At 42.1% G+C, this 16728-nt stretch overlaps 1 protein-coding gene across 3 annotated transcripts; it reads left to right on the forward strand.

The window, feature by feature from the left end:
- Positions 1 to 75: 75 nt before the first annotated feature.
- On the forward strand, positions 76 to 15839 carry RMDN1 (regulator of microtubule dynamics 1; the record flags this gene model as incomplete). 3 transcript variants are annotated; one of them, XR_014529212.1, is made up of 11 exons in its annotated part: positions 76 to 207; positions 1540 to 1657; positions 3505 to 3592; positions 6776 to 6935; positions 7935 to 8024; positions 9285 to 9340; positions 10816 to 10903; positions 11468 to 11498; positions 12917 to 13050; positions 14625 to 14742; positions 14773 to 15839. XR_014529212.1 is itself a non-coding variant. In XM_083517397.1 (10 exons), 10 exons carry the CDS (start codon positions 76 to 78, stop codon positions 14661 to 14663), a joined length of 936 nt encoding a protein of 311 aa, XP_083373523.1. In that variant the 3' UTR covers positions 14664 to 15839. The 3 variants fall into 3 exon arrangements, 1 of the variants encoding a protein (XP_083373523.1); XR_014529213.1 differs by having other exon boundaries at positions 14776 to 15839; XM_083517397.1 differs by having other exon boundaries at positions 14625 to 15839.
- Positions 15840 to 16728: the final 889 nt, after the last annotated feature.

The following is a 16728-nucleotide window of genomic DNA, read 5'->3' on the forward strand; positions in this document are numbered from 1 at the left end:
CTGGGAAAGAGAGCGTTTCCGGCGCGGGTGGAAGCCTGGTGGGGGGAGGGGGGAGTAGGGGAAGAGGCTTCCGCTATGGCGTCTGCGGCGCGGCTTTTGCGCCGAGGAGGCTGCGCGGTGAGGACGCAGCTCCTCTGGGGGACTCCGAAGGCGAGACTCGGCTGGCGGCGCCAAGTCGCTTCGGGGCGAAGAGGAGGGGGAAGTGAGGTGCGGTTGCGCTCCGACGTGCGCTCACCCTTAGCTTTCTCCCCCTGCTCCCCTCCCTCCAATGTCTCCTTTAAAGTGTGTTCTGGGTCGGCGGCTTTGCAAAAAAACCCCAAAAAACTTCTCGGTGGAAAATTCGGCTTTAGAGTAAAGGTTTACTCTCCAACACCCCCCTTTTCCTTCGCCTTATTTTATCCCTTTCTACTTTCCCCACTATATCTTTGAGGGCGGGCTGTGACAAGTACAGTTGAGCGCTCCTCGGCTAGGGAAGTCTCTGGATGCTTTAGCTGAGATTCCTGCATTGCGGGGGGTTGGATTAGTTTGACCCTCCGGGTCCCTTCCAACTCTGCAATTCTCCGATTCCAGCGGCAGCGCAAACTGAGTTTGGTTTCTTCTGAATAAGAGCACTAGAGACGTATGGAGTTGGTAATGTTCACTTTAATGGTGAAGAAGCTGAAGAACATGTGTTCACATAAAAACAGTTCTTTTGAATATGAAAAGGAAACAGGCAGGTCGCAGCATGGCCCAGTTAAATCTGTTAAACATATTGCACGTAGCTGCTAAGATCACAGGTTTGCTTTCAACATGCTCATTTATATTTTGATATTTGATATTTCTATATTCTAGTTATCCATGCTGCTTTTAATTTTCCCTCCTTGCAATACTGTTGTGGAGGTAGTTGGCTGAACTAGAGAGGGAGGGCTTGTTAGCCAACAGCTGCGCAGGAAAAGGAGCCTGTTCCTAGGTAGACAGAAAATTGGGAGAGGTCTGAGAAAGGGCCAACAAAAGTCTCTTAGACACCCAAGTGGTTTAATTTTGGGGGCATCATCCCTCATGTCTCTATAACTAGGAAGGCTGTGATGGTGGGGACGCAACAAGCTAGAAGTAAACAAGGACACCAAGTTTGGACACCAAGTAGTAGCACAATCCAAGATACAAAACCCAACTTCAAATCATGTTTCTGGTTATGATTAATGCCTGGTTGGATTCAGATGTACAAAGAAGTTTTTTGTTACATCGACAAAGCCTAAACATGAAATTCTGTTCACGCGTCCCTGGGAATGAGCCACAGTGGTACTTACTTCCGAGTAAGCATTCCTAAGATTGCACTGCACATATATCCTTGGACTCACAGAAGTAGCTTCACAGCCATCTTTTAGTACTGTACTGGGTAATAAGCATAATTGAAAGCTTTGTAAAATGAGAGTCCCTTCCGAACTTGCAGAACTTCGTTTGCATGCATACAGCCCAGTCTAATTTAAGTAGATGCAATGTTTCTTTTCAAGTTGCAACTAAATATGGTTAGGATTGTAGCCTTTGTCTCTCTCTTGTTAGGTGCTGGAACAGTCCAGATTTTTTAGAAGAGGAGTTGCCTTCTCAGCGCTGTCCTACTTGGGTTATGAAGCGTACATACTAATCTCTCACTCTAGTGTGGTTCATGCTGATGTCAAAGGTAAGCTGAGGAATTCAGAGGCCTGCTTTTTACAAAACACTAAAGCAAATCATTGCTAAATATGAAGTTGTTCCTTCCCTAGCCCTGCGTTTGCTATGCTACCCAGAGCTAAGACCTGTTTGGCTTAATGTTATGTCTGAGCATGAGCTTCTGACTTGTGTCCCCTCCCCCACCAAACCGCAAGTGGTAAGCCAAGAAAAAAACATGCCTACAGCTCATGGAACAAGACAAATCACATGGCTTCGAACATGATGCTATACCAGACCATGGGTTAGCTCTGGGTTAGTGCAGCAGCAGCCTGGCTTGCAGTGGAGTGAAGTACCAATTTTTACTGTGGGTATACACATACTTGCATGCTCATTTTTAGCCATAGTTTGGCTTAGCGTTGCTTGTGCATTGTACTGGGCAGTTGTAAAACTAGTTGCCAGAGGATCCTTTTTCTAAACTCCTGTCTTGTATTTGTTTTTTCCAAAGATGTAAGTGAAATATAATGAAGACTATGATCAGTTGCTTTAGCAAAATGGAAATTAAGCTATCAGATATTTATGCCACTATGGTTGCAGTGTGCTTTTTGACCCTTTGAAAGCTCTCAGAAACTTAACAGTCCAAAGAAGTCGGGTAATAACAGACTTAAATGAAGTCAGCAAAAGGAGCCTTAGTTAGCATGATGATGATGATGCTCAGTAAGCTCAGCCAGAAGGTCTTGTTTAGCAGAATTATCTCCATTGCTGTAGTCCTTGCTTTTTTGTATATTTAGATAACAGGATGTTCTGTAATAATAGTGATATAACTTGCAATGCTTTATTTTTTAAAAATGAAAAACCTATGAATTATGATCCAGAGAGAGACCTGCAGAAGGCTGCTGGCAGCAATTGACTTTCACACCCCTCCTCCTCCTGGCAGCCCCTGAAAAAGCTTAGGGACCTCTTCTCAATGGGTTGGGCATTGAGGGGGAAGGGCAGAGGCACTTTCCATGAGCAGGGAAGGGGTAGGAAAGTCAACTTTTACCCGCCCTCTTCTTCATGTTATTCTCCGGATCTAACTCAGTGTATATTGTATTTGTCTTTACAAACAGTTTGCTCCATATTATTGTACATTTATGAATACAGTTTATGTCATTAAACACCTTCATATTTAGACATCTGTCATACTTCCTTTCTGGTACACTTTGTTCACTCGAAGTGTATTTGTTGTATTTTTCTTCATAAAAAGTGACAAACAAATGGACTAAATAATAACAATATCTCAGTTGCTTTTGTTCTCTCCAACTCCCCTGGCTTTTGTGCCAGTAAATAATGATTAGCAGTATGCAGAAGTCCTGTACTATTGTGAGCACCCTAAAAATGACAATTTCGAAGAAGAAAAACTGGTGTTGCTCAGAAATAAGCCCCAAACAGACAAAACACCCACAGACACACCCAAAACAAGCAAAACACTAGTAACAGAAGTAGGCACGCTTTGCACACAGACACACACAGAGCGGGAGAGAGAACCCACACAAATACAAAACAAGCAATACAAAAAACTTGGTAGCATTCCAAAAGAACACCCATTCAAAAAAGAGATAGACAAAATGCCCTCTCCCTTCCAAAAAAAAAACACAAGTAAATAAAACAGGCAACTCCCTGTTGATATGCAAATCTTGTTCCTGTCAGTTTGTTACTGGAAAGAAACCAATATTATTTGCATAACATAGTTAGTGTGGCACTTAGTAATAGTTCTTCACTGTGCAAGAAATAGACATAGTGCTACTTAACTTTAGCTGAATTGTTCTTCTCTTAGAGCTATTTATACATGCAAGATGGAATAGCATAGTCACACTTTTTTCTGTTTTAACCAACCTTAAGTTAATGAAGTCCTAGATCAAGCAGACTACCTATATGGGAGTGGGGAAACCGAAAAGCTCTACCAGTTGCTGGAACAATACAAAAACAGGTAAGTGATTGTAGCAGACTCCCTCTGTACTCTGGTCGCACCTGCCACTTTTTATGAGGACAGCGATTTCTGTGGGGCAGAACATAATGGGACGGGGGAGATAATTCTTAAAGGAGATACAGTGGTGCCTCGCAAGATGAAATTAATTCGTTCCGCGAATTTTTTCGTCTAGCGAATTTTTCGTCTTGCGAAGCACGGTTTCCCATAGGAATGCATTGAAAATCAATTAATGCGTTCCTATGGTCAAAAAAAGTCCAAACAAAGCCACATTTGGTACAACAAGAGTTTATTAAGTGCTCTTTAAAGTCACACATACTATAAAGAGCATTTCAAAATTCAAACCCAGAATTTTTTTAAAAAAACAGCAGAGTGGCCCAATGGTCACAGAAAATCATAAAAATGCAGAAAAAAACCCACAAGCTTCCAGATTCTTGCAAACCCCTTCCCAACACCAAGTCCTTGAATTCCAAACACCCCAACCCAAAATCCAAAACCCCCCAAAAAAGTTTTAAAAGCTTAACTTACCAAATGGCTGCAAAAGAAGTTTTGGAAAAGCTTCAAAATCACCAAAGTCTTTAAAAACCTCAAAAAAGGCTACTATGTACACTGCGTTCTATGAGTTGCTCCTCGAAGTCAAGTCGCAACTGTATTAACGGTGTTAAGAAAAAGGAAACAAACTTGCAAGACGTTTTCGTCTTGCGAAGCAAGCCCATAGGGAAATTCGTCTTGCGAAGCAGCTCAAAAACGGAAAACCCTTTCATCTAGCGAGTTTTCCGTCTTGCGAGGCATTCATCTTGCGGGGCACCACTGTACTTGACTGGTCAAATTTAGGGCAGCCATGGGTATCATTTTGTTTAAGAATCTAATCATACTCCAACATCCTGTTCTCACAATAGCCAGTCAGATGTGTATGGATGTCTACAAGCAGCACTTTCTCCATTTGTAATTCCTAACAACTGGTATTCAGAGGCATATTGCCTCTGACAGTGGAGGTAGAACACAGTAATCATGGCTAGTAGCCATTGATAGCCTTGTCTTCTGTGAACTTGTCTTAATAATCTCATTAAGCCATCCAAATTGATGACCATCACTGCATCTGGCGGGAGGAAATTCAATTCTCCCAATTCCCCTCTGTAACATGAATCTCCAGTCCCCAACACATGCAGTCTCATCTCCTATATGAAGACAAGAATACCAAGGTAGTACTATTGTGATAAGACTTAACAGTCAGCATGTCAAAAGTATTTGAAATGCTGCACGACTTCTTAGTTACCGTATTTTTTGCACTATAAGACTCACTTTTTCCCTCCTAAAAAGTAAGGGGAAATGTGTGTGTGTCTTATGGAGCGAATGCAGGCTGCGCAGCGATCTCTCTTGCTGTTCTGGCTTCTGGGATTCAGAATATTTTTTTTCTTGTTTTCCTCCTCCGAAAACTAGGTGCGTCTTATGGTCTGGTGCGTCTTATAGAGCGAAAAATACGGTATTCTTCCAACAACTCTGTAATAGAGGGCAAGAACATCCCCGTGGCAGGTGGTATTTAGGACTGGGCTGAGAAAAGTAGTGCTGTATCAGCCATTCTTTTATCAATTAATGAGAGAATATATTGCATTAAAATTGTGAAAAGAGATTTTAGGAAAAATATAATGTGGGATGCAAGGTTTTTGTTGTATTTATCTTACTTTCAAGGTGGCCATTTCATTTCTCAAATCATCTTTCAGTTGTCTGCTCTCTGCAGTCTTCCTGGGGTGTCCACATTTCCTGGGGGGGAAAACCACACATCTTCATTTGAACTTTCCTGTAAACATAGAGGGGGTGCTTATTGTTGCTTTTTGTGCTTACTTTGAAGACTTGTTTTACTGTTAAAAGAATCTGTATGGGGTGTTTATTTTTTATTTATTTAAGGTAGAACTTCACTTAAAGACAAAATCAGCAATTCACAGTGTTTTATGTGCTTGGTAGCCAGCCTCCCTAATTTCCCATGCTTTGATTTTAGCTCAGGGCTTTTTCATATCAGGAAGTGTAGGCAGTTGTAGAGGTTGAAGATCAATTGAGAAATGTTTCATGAGAAAGGAAAAACCCACCGAGCGCAACCTCGTAACAATAAGGTAAAAATTCCCCACCAAAACTCTAAAGTGCTGTGAGAAAAAAGGAGAGATATGAAAGCATTTGAGAAATTATTGCAGTTCTTTTCAGGGAGAAATTTGCTATTATGAAGCTGCTTGTTTTAATAGCTTTTAGTTTTAATTGAAAGACTCTACTTCAAGCAGTGTTATCAAAACCTTATTTTGGATCATAGAGTGGAGTCCAGTGTAGTGGTAAGGTAATTGTTCCATCAGCGCAAGAATTTCTGCTAGTGCAACAGAACATTCTTCCCCTCTCCTCCCCTCCACATTGCGCAGGCAAACATGTTTATGCTGATGGGACATATTAGTAGAATACTGCCCGTATAGGTTGTCTTCTGCTGCTATTCATGGTCCAAAACTATATGAGCAGTTTGATTGATGTACAGCAGTACATCAGTGGCCTGGTACACATGACACACTAAGCCAAATCTTGTCTTAACAAGACCATGCACACATGTGGGCTCCTGGAGAGAAGCTAGCAGCCACTTTGTTTGTCCTTGATCCTTTTTGCTAAGCCAGGATTTGGCCTTGCAAGTCATCCAAACTGGGGCTCACATTTCGGCCCTTTCCTCACTAACCATGAGCTGCAGTCCAGGTTTGTTTTTGACTCAGCATGCTCCTAGTGAAAGCTAAACTACAGCAGCATGGCAAAAAGGACCCAGGGAAGAGCAAAGCAGCTGGATGCTCCTTTCTGGGAACTTGTAGATTTTCAGCCTTTCTAAGCCAACATTAGGGTTCGTGTGCCATGCAGACTATCTACATATTGCTGCTTTTGCTAACCATGAGTCACTCAAATGGCAGTATACAAACCGAGTCTAACTGTGGTTGCATATGGAACTAAATGTGCTTAGTGTCATAATTGGTGGAGAAAATTATTAATTGCACCTTGGCCAGCTCTGAAAGTAAAAGTGGTGGTTCAGGGCTGGGGAATTCGCACATGAGGGGAAATAGGTTATGAGCCCACAGCATCCCTGATCTAATTATAGTTATGTTTCTTCGTTGGTTATTAACCCTGGCCTGGTAATGATCAGTGCATCCTGTTGTGTTTCCTTTTAACTAGTGAGAATGCACAACTGTTGTGGCGCCTGGCACGAGCATCACGGGACGTGGCTCAGCTTAGTCAAACTTCGGCAGAAAAAAAGAAACAGCTGATCTACGAGGCTCTTGATTATGCCACAAAAGCACTCGAGAAAGAGAAATCATGTTTCAGTGTGCACAAGGTAAGTGTGGCTCACTCCATTTACTGGGCTCCAAGACTAAAGCGAGGGTGTGGCAGTGTAGATCCTGCAAAGGCAACCCCTGACCGGAGGTGGATCCACTCAGGATCAAATGCAATAGCTATTACTGTAGACAAATAGACTCCAAGAAAACATAGATAAGAACTGGAAATAGGGCAGCTCTGGAGAGGCAGTTGTTTTTCTCACAAAGGCCAGGCAGAGACTGAGAGGGTTGTGTGTTTTTTCTTGTTGTTTTTGCTAAAACAGCCAATTTGGTTGTTCCTGGTCATCATCTGGGCTACAGGATACATCTGGTGGCTCTTCCTCTTTAGTAGACCCCTCTTTCTGAATGGACCTCTGGTTCTCAAGTTTGTTTTCAGCCAGACGAGTGCTCCTTTGCCAGTTCAGTATCTCCCATAGGGGGTCTCTCTCTCTCTCTCTCTCTCTCTCTCTCTCTCTCTCTCTGTGTGTGTGTGTGTGTGTGTGTGTAAGTCTGGATCTAGAGTTATGTGGTAGGGTGAATTGGCTGCTTAATGGCTCTTCAGGTATATTGAGGTTTTCTCCAAGGTCCCAGTCCTCCCCAGATGAGATCCCTCCCAATTGTTCCTTGATAGTAAACTAGACAGAACAATATAATAAGCATTTGCTCCCAGCCATATAGTAATAGAAAGGGGAATGGCTAAAATTTCTGTAGATTTTTCAAAATAAATAAAATTATAAGTGATGGAAATGGGCCTATTTCAGTTAATTTGAACTTTGTTAAGATTAAATTTCTAGAAACCCAACAGCAGTAACTGTGGGAAAACTCATCCTCTTGAAAATAACTGACTGGTGATTTAAATCATAGCAGAATTATTGAACTAAATCTTTTCATATATTATTTAAAAAACTGATGGAGAATTTGTATTTCCTAACATGCAGAATAATAGCAATTGCATATTTTAAAATCACTAAAATCTCAGTACTCCTAAGTTCAATTATGTACTTCTTCTTTATATTTAGTGGTATGCAATCTGCCTCAGTGATGTGGGAGATTATGAAGGAATAAAGAAAAAAATCACCAATGCTTTTGTTATCAAAGAACACTTCCAGGTATATAAAATTAAGTTTCCTGTCTTGTGTCTGTTTGCTCAGTGTTTGGCATATAGATAGACAGATAGATAGACAGATAGATAGATACATACATACATAGTAGCGCTAGCTTCCAACTATTTATCAGAAATGTTTCCAGAATTAAACACAGCACAAAGGAGAGATTGTTATTTGCTCTAACACAGGGACCTAGTTCGACACATTTTACAAAAGTGAATTTAAGGACCAGGCATACCGTATTTTTCGTCCCATAGAATGCTCCGTCCCATAGGACGCACCTAGTTTTTTTGGGGGGAAATAAAGGGGGAAAAAATTCCCTTTATTTCCCCCCCAAAAGCAGGTCGGGGAAACAGAACCAGGTCGAGGAACAGTGGGATGGCGGCGCTGCGCCTCCCTGCTGTCCCCCGAGCTTGTGGGGCTGGCCGATGTCTGCCCCGCACGAGGGGCACTCTGCATCAGGGCGCCCCCCCCCTGCGGGGCGGCAGGCTGCTATCTGCAGCGTGGGGAGCCTTGCGGGGAACTCCTGCAAGGCTCCCCACGCTGCGGATGTCTGCCTGGCGCGGGGGGCGCTCTGCTTCAGGGCCCCCCTCGCGCCCAGCAGCAGGTTGCTATCCGCAGCCTAGACATCCCTGCCGGACCTCCCGTAGGGCTGCCTAGGCTGCGGATGTGTTCCTGAAGCCTGGAGAGCGAGAAACCTGCATTCGCCCCATAGGACGCACCCAGATTTCCCCTTCATTTTTGGAGGGGAAAAGTGCGTCCTATAGGGCGAAAAATACGGTACATGCCATTTTAAACTTTCATGTTTAAACAAAGACCTTTAAAGCTTCAATAAATGTGTGAGAAAGAGACTGAGCATCTAGAATGCTTTTTTGAAAAGGATGTGAATGTGTTTGAGGCCATATATTCCTCAGGATTACTACAGCAAATGGACTTAAATTTAAGCTTTAAATGTGAATAGTGCCCCTTTAAAGAGCAGTGTTTGGTGGAGGAATAATAATAGGCCTAACTCAAAGCAGTCTTAATAATATATGTATTTAATAATTGATCTACCGCAAAGGTGTAATAGGTTAAATATTATTGAACAAATAAGATATTTCCTTTCACCAGAATGCAGTGTTTTCTTCAGACAGGCAAAAGGTTCAGGAACATCATCTAGGCATTGCTGCAGGTTGGAAGGGTGATTGTGGGAGCAATAGAGGCTATGGGGTTAGTGTTAAAAAAATACCTGATAGGCTTTCATTTGTTGCCTTTCCTTGACAGAAAGCGATAGAACTGAATCCAAAGGATGCTACATCACTTCATCTTATGGGCATTTGGTAAGATTTTTAAGCAAAATCATACTTGTGCCACCGCTGTTAATAAAATACAAAATGTTTGGACAGAAACTTTGCAAATTCCACCTGATTCTCTTGGCACTGGCTTATAAACAGCATTATATAAAACGCCCTCTTACACTGAACCAAGTTTGTATTGGCAACCGTGCCGATATAGACAAGTTTGCAATAAGGCATTGCAAAGCATTATTAGTATTCTAGATGGAAACAGAAGTCTATTTCCACCCATCATTACTATTTGGGCCCCTGTGGAATTCTGTAGCTAGATAGTTTAGAATGAAAATAGAAAGCTTAATAATGTATTCAAAATAATACACAGATAAATACTATGGGAAAATTAACAGCAACCAAAACATTTTCCAAGACGTTTTGGGTACCATCTCAAACACAGCTCAGTTTCCACTTTCAAAAGAGCAACATGCCCATTTTGGAGTCTCAGGAAACGTGCTGTGTTCTGCTTCTTACATGGATTGCTTTGATTTTTTTGGTCAGACTGCATACAAAACTCTTTTTCCTTACTCACATTTTTATTTGCCACACGCTGTCTAATCCTGTTGAGAGACCTAAATTGCTTTTGGCGATTTCCCAAGTTCCTGGTCATCCTCTTAGGAGAATTACCTCCTTCCTGCTCTGCTTAATGGTTATAAGTGGCTCAGTATTTCTGTTCATTAGCATAAGAAATTGAAAACTCATTAGCGTACACTTCCCTGTTAGGCCCTCAACAAACCCTGCCTATTGCTGCCCTGAAAGACATTAATATGGCCATGTGGCCATTTTGATCAAATCCTTGAAAGGGGGCAAGATTGGGAGCTTTTGCCTTTCTTCTTTTTTCTTCTGATGCTTGCTGAGAAGGCATGGGTGTCCAGAAACATTTTGAAGCAGTCTGACCGAGAATTACAGGCACCCCCCCCCCTTAGGTGCATTCAGATCACTTGCAACCACACCTATGTGTGCCTCCAGAAACCCAGAAATGGGAGAGACCTGAAGAGCCTCAACATCGGACAGAATACACGACCGCCAGATTCCTTTAACGGAATACCCAAAAATTGAAGGCATAGGTGATGGCCACACCTAGCCCTTCGACACACCACAACACATTATTCCAATGCCTAACCGAAGAGTGAGGCCGAGGAGGGGCTGGCACCGCAGCATTTAGGCGTGGGCGCCAGGCAGGTGAGTTGTAGGCAGGGGGCTAACGCTCCCGCCCACAACCACTCCCCTCTCTTCCAGGAGGAGAGTCTTTATGGAATGTTTTACTGAAGTGAACCAATACAGACATTTGAGATCATTTATAACTTTTATTCTTGTAGGAGGTTGAGTCAACCAATGTGTTGTGATGTTCTCTGTTGGTCGTATAGTTCCGTTGACCTAAAAGTGAATGAAAACATTCTCCAGACATGCATACAAAATGTCAAGGTGTAAAGTATACATACAACGTCCTTTTGCATTTCTTGTAGGTGTTATACGTTTGCTGACATGCCATGGTATCAGAGCAAAATAGCTGCAGCTTTATTCTCAACGCCACCCAGCTCCACCTATGAAGAGGTATGGTACCCCAACAGGCTATGCATGGATTTTTCTTGGTTACTGTATTATAATTAAAGCATAGAATGAAAAGGGTGTGGAAGGTTGCACTCATCTTAAACTGTAAGGTTGCCGTGCGATAAACATGAGCATAATGATCTGACAGAACCAGAGATTTTGAAAAATAAATGTAACTATATTCATGACAGCTGTTTAACAAAACAAATTGGGAAGGCGTCTGCTGTTCTTCATGTGTTGTTGAACTACAGTTCTCTTCTCCCCTAACAATTGGCTTTGCTGGCTGGGGCCAGTCAGAGCCAGAGTCCAGCATCACACGGAGGCCACAGGTTCCCCACATCTGGTTAAAACTATACTTCGTAAATAAATATGTTCTTCTAAAAATGTATAATTGGGGGGGTGGACACTTGAAGCGCACACCCATTTCATAGAATGGATTCGTAAACATAGCAATTACTTTGCACAGGGGGCTATTCCCTGGAATATTTTAGCCTACTGCTAGAGGGATTTTGATTATTTCTGGTTATTTTTCAGCCATACTCTAACTTTAATACCAATATTTTGCAGGCTTTACGTTACTTCCAGAAGGCTGAAGATGGTAAGTTACGTAGCACTATAGAGTACGTGATATCCTTTGTGCGTGGACTGTTAAAATTGAAAACCAAAGCACAAGTAGAACCTTGTCAGGAAGAAGTGTAAAAGGCTCTACTATTCATAACTAACCTCAGAAATATTTGAGACATTAAACCTGGATGGAGGACTTCATTTGGCCTTCTCTAGAAGCTGAAACAAGGATCTAGGTTATATGTGTTCTCTTCACTTTTCCCACATCATAGGATCCCATTAGTTCTCAAATGGAAAACTTGGGGTGGGTTTTCCTAGCCATTTCCAAATGGTGCAGGAAACGAGATAACATGTAATATTTCACAGCAATAAACATGCAAACATCCTACACGAATTACTTGGATCAGCCCCATATCCAAGACTCATTTGTAAAAGCCTGCTAAAAATATTATGGCCTCGCCTTTAACTCTGTATTGAAACATCTCTGTAAAGTTCCATATATCTTTTTCTGTAAGTAGATACACCGCTTGTACAGGGAGGAAACACAAACATAACTTTCTGACAGCAATCTTTAATTCCTTATGGAAGGAGGTAGGGATCTGTGGACCCTCCAGACCCTCCTGTTTGGCCTTAAGAGGCCAGTTTCAGAAAGCCACTCCAATCTGCCAAACACCTGATGTCAAAAGAACCACTGGGAGCTTCAAGCTCCTGGTTGTTTCTTTGATTGAGTGAGGCACACTTCCATTTGCCCATCAGCTGCTGGGTGGTGGGATCATACCTTACTCAAGTCTTCCAAATGACTCCCCTCCCCCACCACATTGGGGTAAGTGGGAGTATGGAAATGTGGGAGGGGTGTCCGAAAGCCCCATGAATGGATGTTTACAGAGGGCTGCTTGAAAGTCCACTTTGGGAAACATTGCCTGAGGTCACTATGATGTCAGGTGATGGACAGATAGGAGGCCCTGACCCTTTCTCAACTTTGACCCCCCCATACACCCTAAATCTGTTCTGGGTGTTCCCCAACCCTCCAAAACAGATTTGGGGGAAGTTCCATTGATCAGGTGTAAATCCTTGTGCCCACAGGGCTCTTGCTTAGTACTGCATTGAATACAAGTCAATAATTTTTACTTTCGGTTTAGAGAGAAAGTAGAAATTGACTATTTCTGGCGTAAAGCAGGAAGAAAGTGTTTTCTTTCCCAGAATAATAGAATCATAGAATTTTAGAACTGGAAGTTGACCCCGGGGATCATCTGGTCCAACCATCTGCAAAATTTCTTAGTACATTTTGGTTAACTGGTGCAGCTTATATGCAACAGGCAGCAAAGCAAAAACCTTACTGGTCATGTTAGTGTTGCCTGAAGTGCATACGCAGAAATCACTGCAGAGTTCTCAAATATGTTATTGGCTACAATATTATATAGTAAAAATCTTTCTGTTGTCACTTTTGTGCAGTTGAGCCAAATTTCTATAGTAAGAACTTACTCTTCTTGGGAAAGACATACATGAAGTTGAACAACAGAAAAATGGCCCTTTTCTGGTTATCAAAGGCAAAAGAACGGCTGTCACACACAGAGGAGGATAAGCAGGTAAGCATTGTGGCCATTGTCACTATTGGCTAAAGAAACTCCTTGTATTTTTCAACTATTTTTGCAGAGTGAGTTACAGCATACTCTGAACCTCCTCCTATTATATATCCCCAAAGGGCAGTATATTCAGAATGTGCTTGGAAATAAGTGTTCAAAATGAAAAAGCTATATAAACATGTCATCAAATTGTTTGCCTTTTAGTGTGCTAACAATCCATCAGAGTATATATGGGGAGTATTAGCAGTGTTTTTAAACTGACCTAATGTTCATATAGTTTTAAGCAAATTTCCAAGCTGAATTTAAAACTATGAGGATGAAATTTCTTTTTTCATGGGGGGGGGGAGCTTGAATTGATTAGAAAGCCATAAATCGCACAGTCTAGTTATGATTCTTATCACAGTGGTATATAGTCATTCCTCCCTGGAGCTCAGGAGAGAACAGATTAAGATTTCTTCCATTTCTTCCAATTCTGTGAGGTTACACTAAAATGTTTACTGATCTAGGTTGCTTTGTTTCATAGAGAAGTGGAGATTTAAACCCAGGTCTTCCTCAGCCAGTGCAGTCTACTTTACCTCAGTGGTTCCCTTACAAATTAAGGCAGGATCTTCTGTTCATAGAAATAAAGATGACAAACGGTTGCTCAACTACTCTGGCTCTTCAATCCAGTGTCCTTGATGAGTAATAGTGATTGGAGGAAAGTGGGCAGATCTAATGTATTTTGCATAAGCTTACTAAGCCAAAATGGGTAGCTCCCCAAAAAAGAAAAGAACAAAGCGTTGCAAAGGGGACAGATTCACAGGCTAAGTGAAGGCAAATGTGTCATCTTGAGCTCTCACTAATCACTAATGTAGCTGTTAGTATTTTTGCACTCAACTTCCACATACACACAAAATGCAGGTCTTCACTTGTAGGGCTTCAGCAAGATGTTTTTGGCATTCATTTGCTCAATTATAAAAATAAAAGTCAGAGCCAAGAACTGCAGAATTCCAACTAATGTAAAACGTTAGGCTCTAAAGGAAGGGATGGAAGTCCCTTTTTCGAGCTGAGGCCTGCATTACACCAGTGGAAAGCTGGGCAGGCAGATTTCACAATCAAGGACATGTAAAAAATATTTGTCATAGAGAGGGGGAAATATATTTAATTCTTAGTAACCCCTCTTAGATGTTATCTTTCATTTTCTCCAGAGACTTTGTGAAAAAAGATGTGTGAAAAAAGATGTCTGAAAGATCCCTGTTTCAGCAGAATGCAATAATGCCTGTGCACAACTGAATGACAAAGTGCCCCTTCAAAGCCTCCAGCTTCAAAATGAAACAGCACCCCATGAATTGCATGAGTGCAGTTGGAAAATGCATTGGCAATCTTTTCAGCATACCTCTGCTGAGACATTTCCCCCTCTTTTGATGTCCTTACTGAGAAAGGTGATTCAACCACACACTTGCCCCGCAACTCCCTTTTCCTGCTTTGCTGCTTCCCAGGGGGCAGATGAAATCCATCCCTAACCAAGAGAGTATTGTGGGTATGGCTGCATCTTGGTGGGAAGACACTATTGAACTTTTCATCTTTTTTCATTTCAGGTACATAAAGAAGCTGTGGAATTGCTAAATTCTCTGTGACAAGATCATTGAAATTTTTTTGTGTTGCTATGATATACTTACTGGGCTGGGGCAACCCTGTCAGATGGGTGGGGTACAAATTATTATTATTATTATTATTATTATTATTATTATTATTATTATTATTTACTAATCAAACACATAAAACAGGCCTGGTGCTATGGAAATTGCCCCATCTTTAACTGGAGGAAATTCTATAATGTCTTGACTATTGTGTGAAATATATATTGCGAGAGGGGATATGTATAAAATATGCTGTTCCAATCCAAAGCAGTTATAAAATTTTCTTACAGGCATTGTTTATCTTTTGCTTCTAAATCCGTTTTTCACTTGCTGAAGCTGAACTCTCACTAGCTAGTATCTTGGGAAAAGAACAGCCTAAATATCATTATCTTTTTCAGAGCCCCAACACCAACTTTAAAAAATCCTAATAGAAGGAATAATGTTGAGCGTGTCCATCTTTTAAGACCCATGGACATATTGTGGCTTTTGAGTGAGTACCATGCCCCCCCCATCACTTCTATCCCTCACTACCCTGGAAAGAGACAGGAAGCATGTTTTCCAATGGATATGGGTGTCAGATCCAGTAAAATTAACCTGAGCCTTTAATAGCACACAGAACTGAAGGAGGAAGTGCAGAAGAATGTCATGCTTCTACCTTCCTCCTCCTGCTCTTTCTACTTCTCAAAGGGGGGAAAAGGAAACCACCCTCATCACCGAGGGTGCAAGATGGACAGAGGCTTCATGAGTGCTGGGGAAGACCTCAAGGGTGAAACTGCACCCATGGGTGCAACACTAGGAACTCCTGGAGTGATGTATGTTGAGAAATACATGCCCATGGCAATTTCTAAGGGTATTTGTTTACCCTTGGGGACTAGGTATACCCTCTTTGGAGTTAATTTTTATAGACTCCAGGACACTTGTTGAACCTTTTGGTGTTTGGCAGAATGAGCTACTGCTTCCTTGTTGTCAGAAGAGGAGGTCCCTTAATCAAGAGAATGAGGGAAGCAGGCAGAGATAACTAACATCAGATCCCGCTCCAGTTGGATTTCTCCCTTCCCCTTCACCAACTTCACTTTTTATTAGTTATTTTAGTATTAAATTGTAAAACACCGTGGGTGCCTTGGCAGGAAGGCATTGTATCAATGCAGTAAATAAACTGGTTCTCTAAAAGTGTGATCTGTGTATTCCTGGTGTGGCTTCCTATATAATAAAGACCTCTTGCCTTACCTCTTTCAGAGCCTTTCAACAGGCTCTAAAGATGCAGCAAACACTTAAGGAACATTTGCCATTAAACGCAGTATGGGGCACCTTATTGTCCCTTCTCTTTTCAGTTTTGTGGGGTGTCTGTTTCTCTCCCTTGAAGACAGAAATCACCATGGGCAAGTTAGCCATCTAGAGAACTCTGGTAGTGGGGTGGTGTAGAAATACCAGAAATAAAGCAAGCCAGCCTGTTGTACAACTGATTCCTATTTATAAAATTGTCTGGTGGCTGCTGACAGTTAAAACATCCAGATTAAATGCTGACATCTGCCTGGGATATACAGATTCCTCTTGCAGACTTGAAAGCATGAAACTCCAGCTGTCCAAAGCAAGGTACTGGCTGCAAACGGGGTCCATTGAAACTAATGTAGCTCCCTCCTTACTGTAACTTTTGGACCATGAAAAGCCTGTAACTGGCTAACCCAACAGTTGCAAGCAAAAGGGGAGGAGCAGGTAAAGGAGGATGTGACCAATGTTTCTAGCAATAGCAGCTGATTACTAAACTCCCCACTCCACTTGCCAAACAATTGGGAGAAACCCATGTGTCTGGTGGGAAACAACTGTAAAGACTGAAGTTCTGCAACTTCTTCCTTCACTGACAAGCAGGAAAGGCCCTTTACAGGGCGAAGCAAGTCATTGCCAGCAGCGGGCAGCTGGCTGACAAGACTTGCAAGTAGGGGCTTGTCTCCCTTCTCTTGCCCCACCCTGTTGCTCCATCACCTCTCCCTTCGTTGTGTTGCTGCTCACGTCTGTGGGGGGGGGGATGGGGACCAGTTAGTGGTGGTGGGCTGGTGCCAGCACA

The sequence above is a fragment of the Podarcis liolepis genome, assembly GCF_965112155.1.
Source record: "Podarcis liolepis genome assembly, chromosome: 8".
Classification (NCBI taxonomy): domain Eukaryota; kingdom Metazoa; phylum Chordata; class Lepidosauria; order Squamata; family Lacertidae; genus Podarcis; species Podarcis liolepis.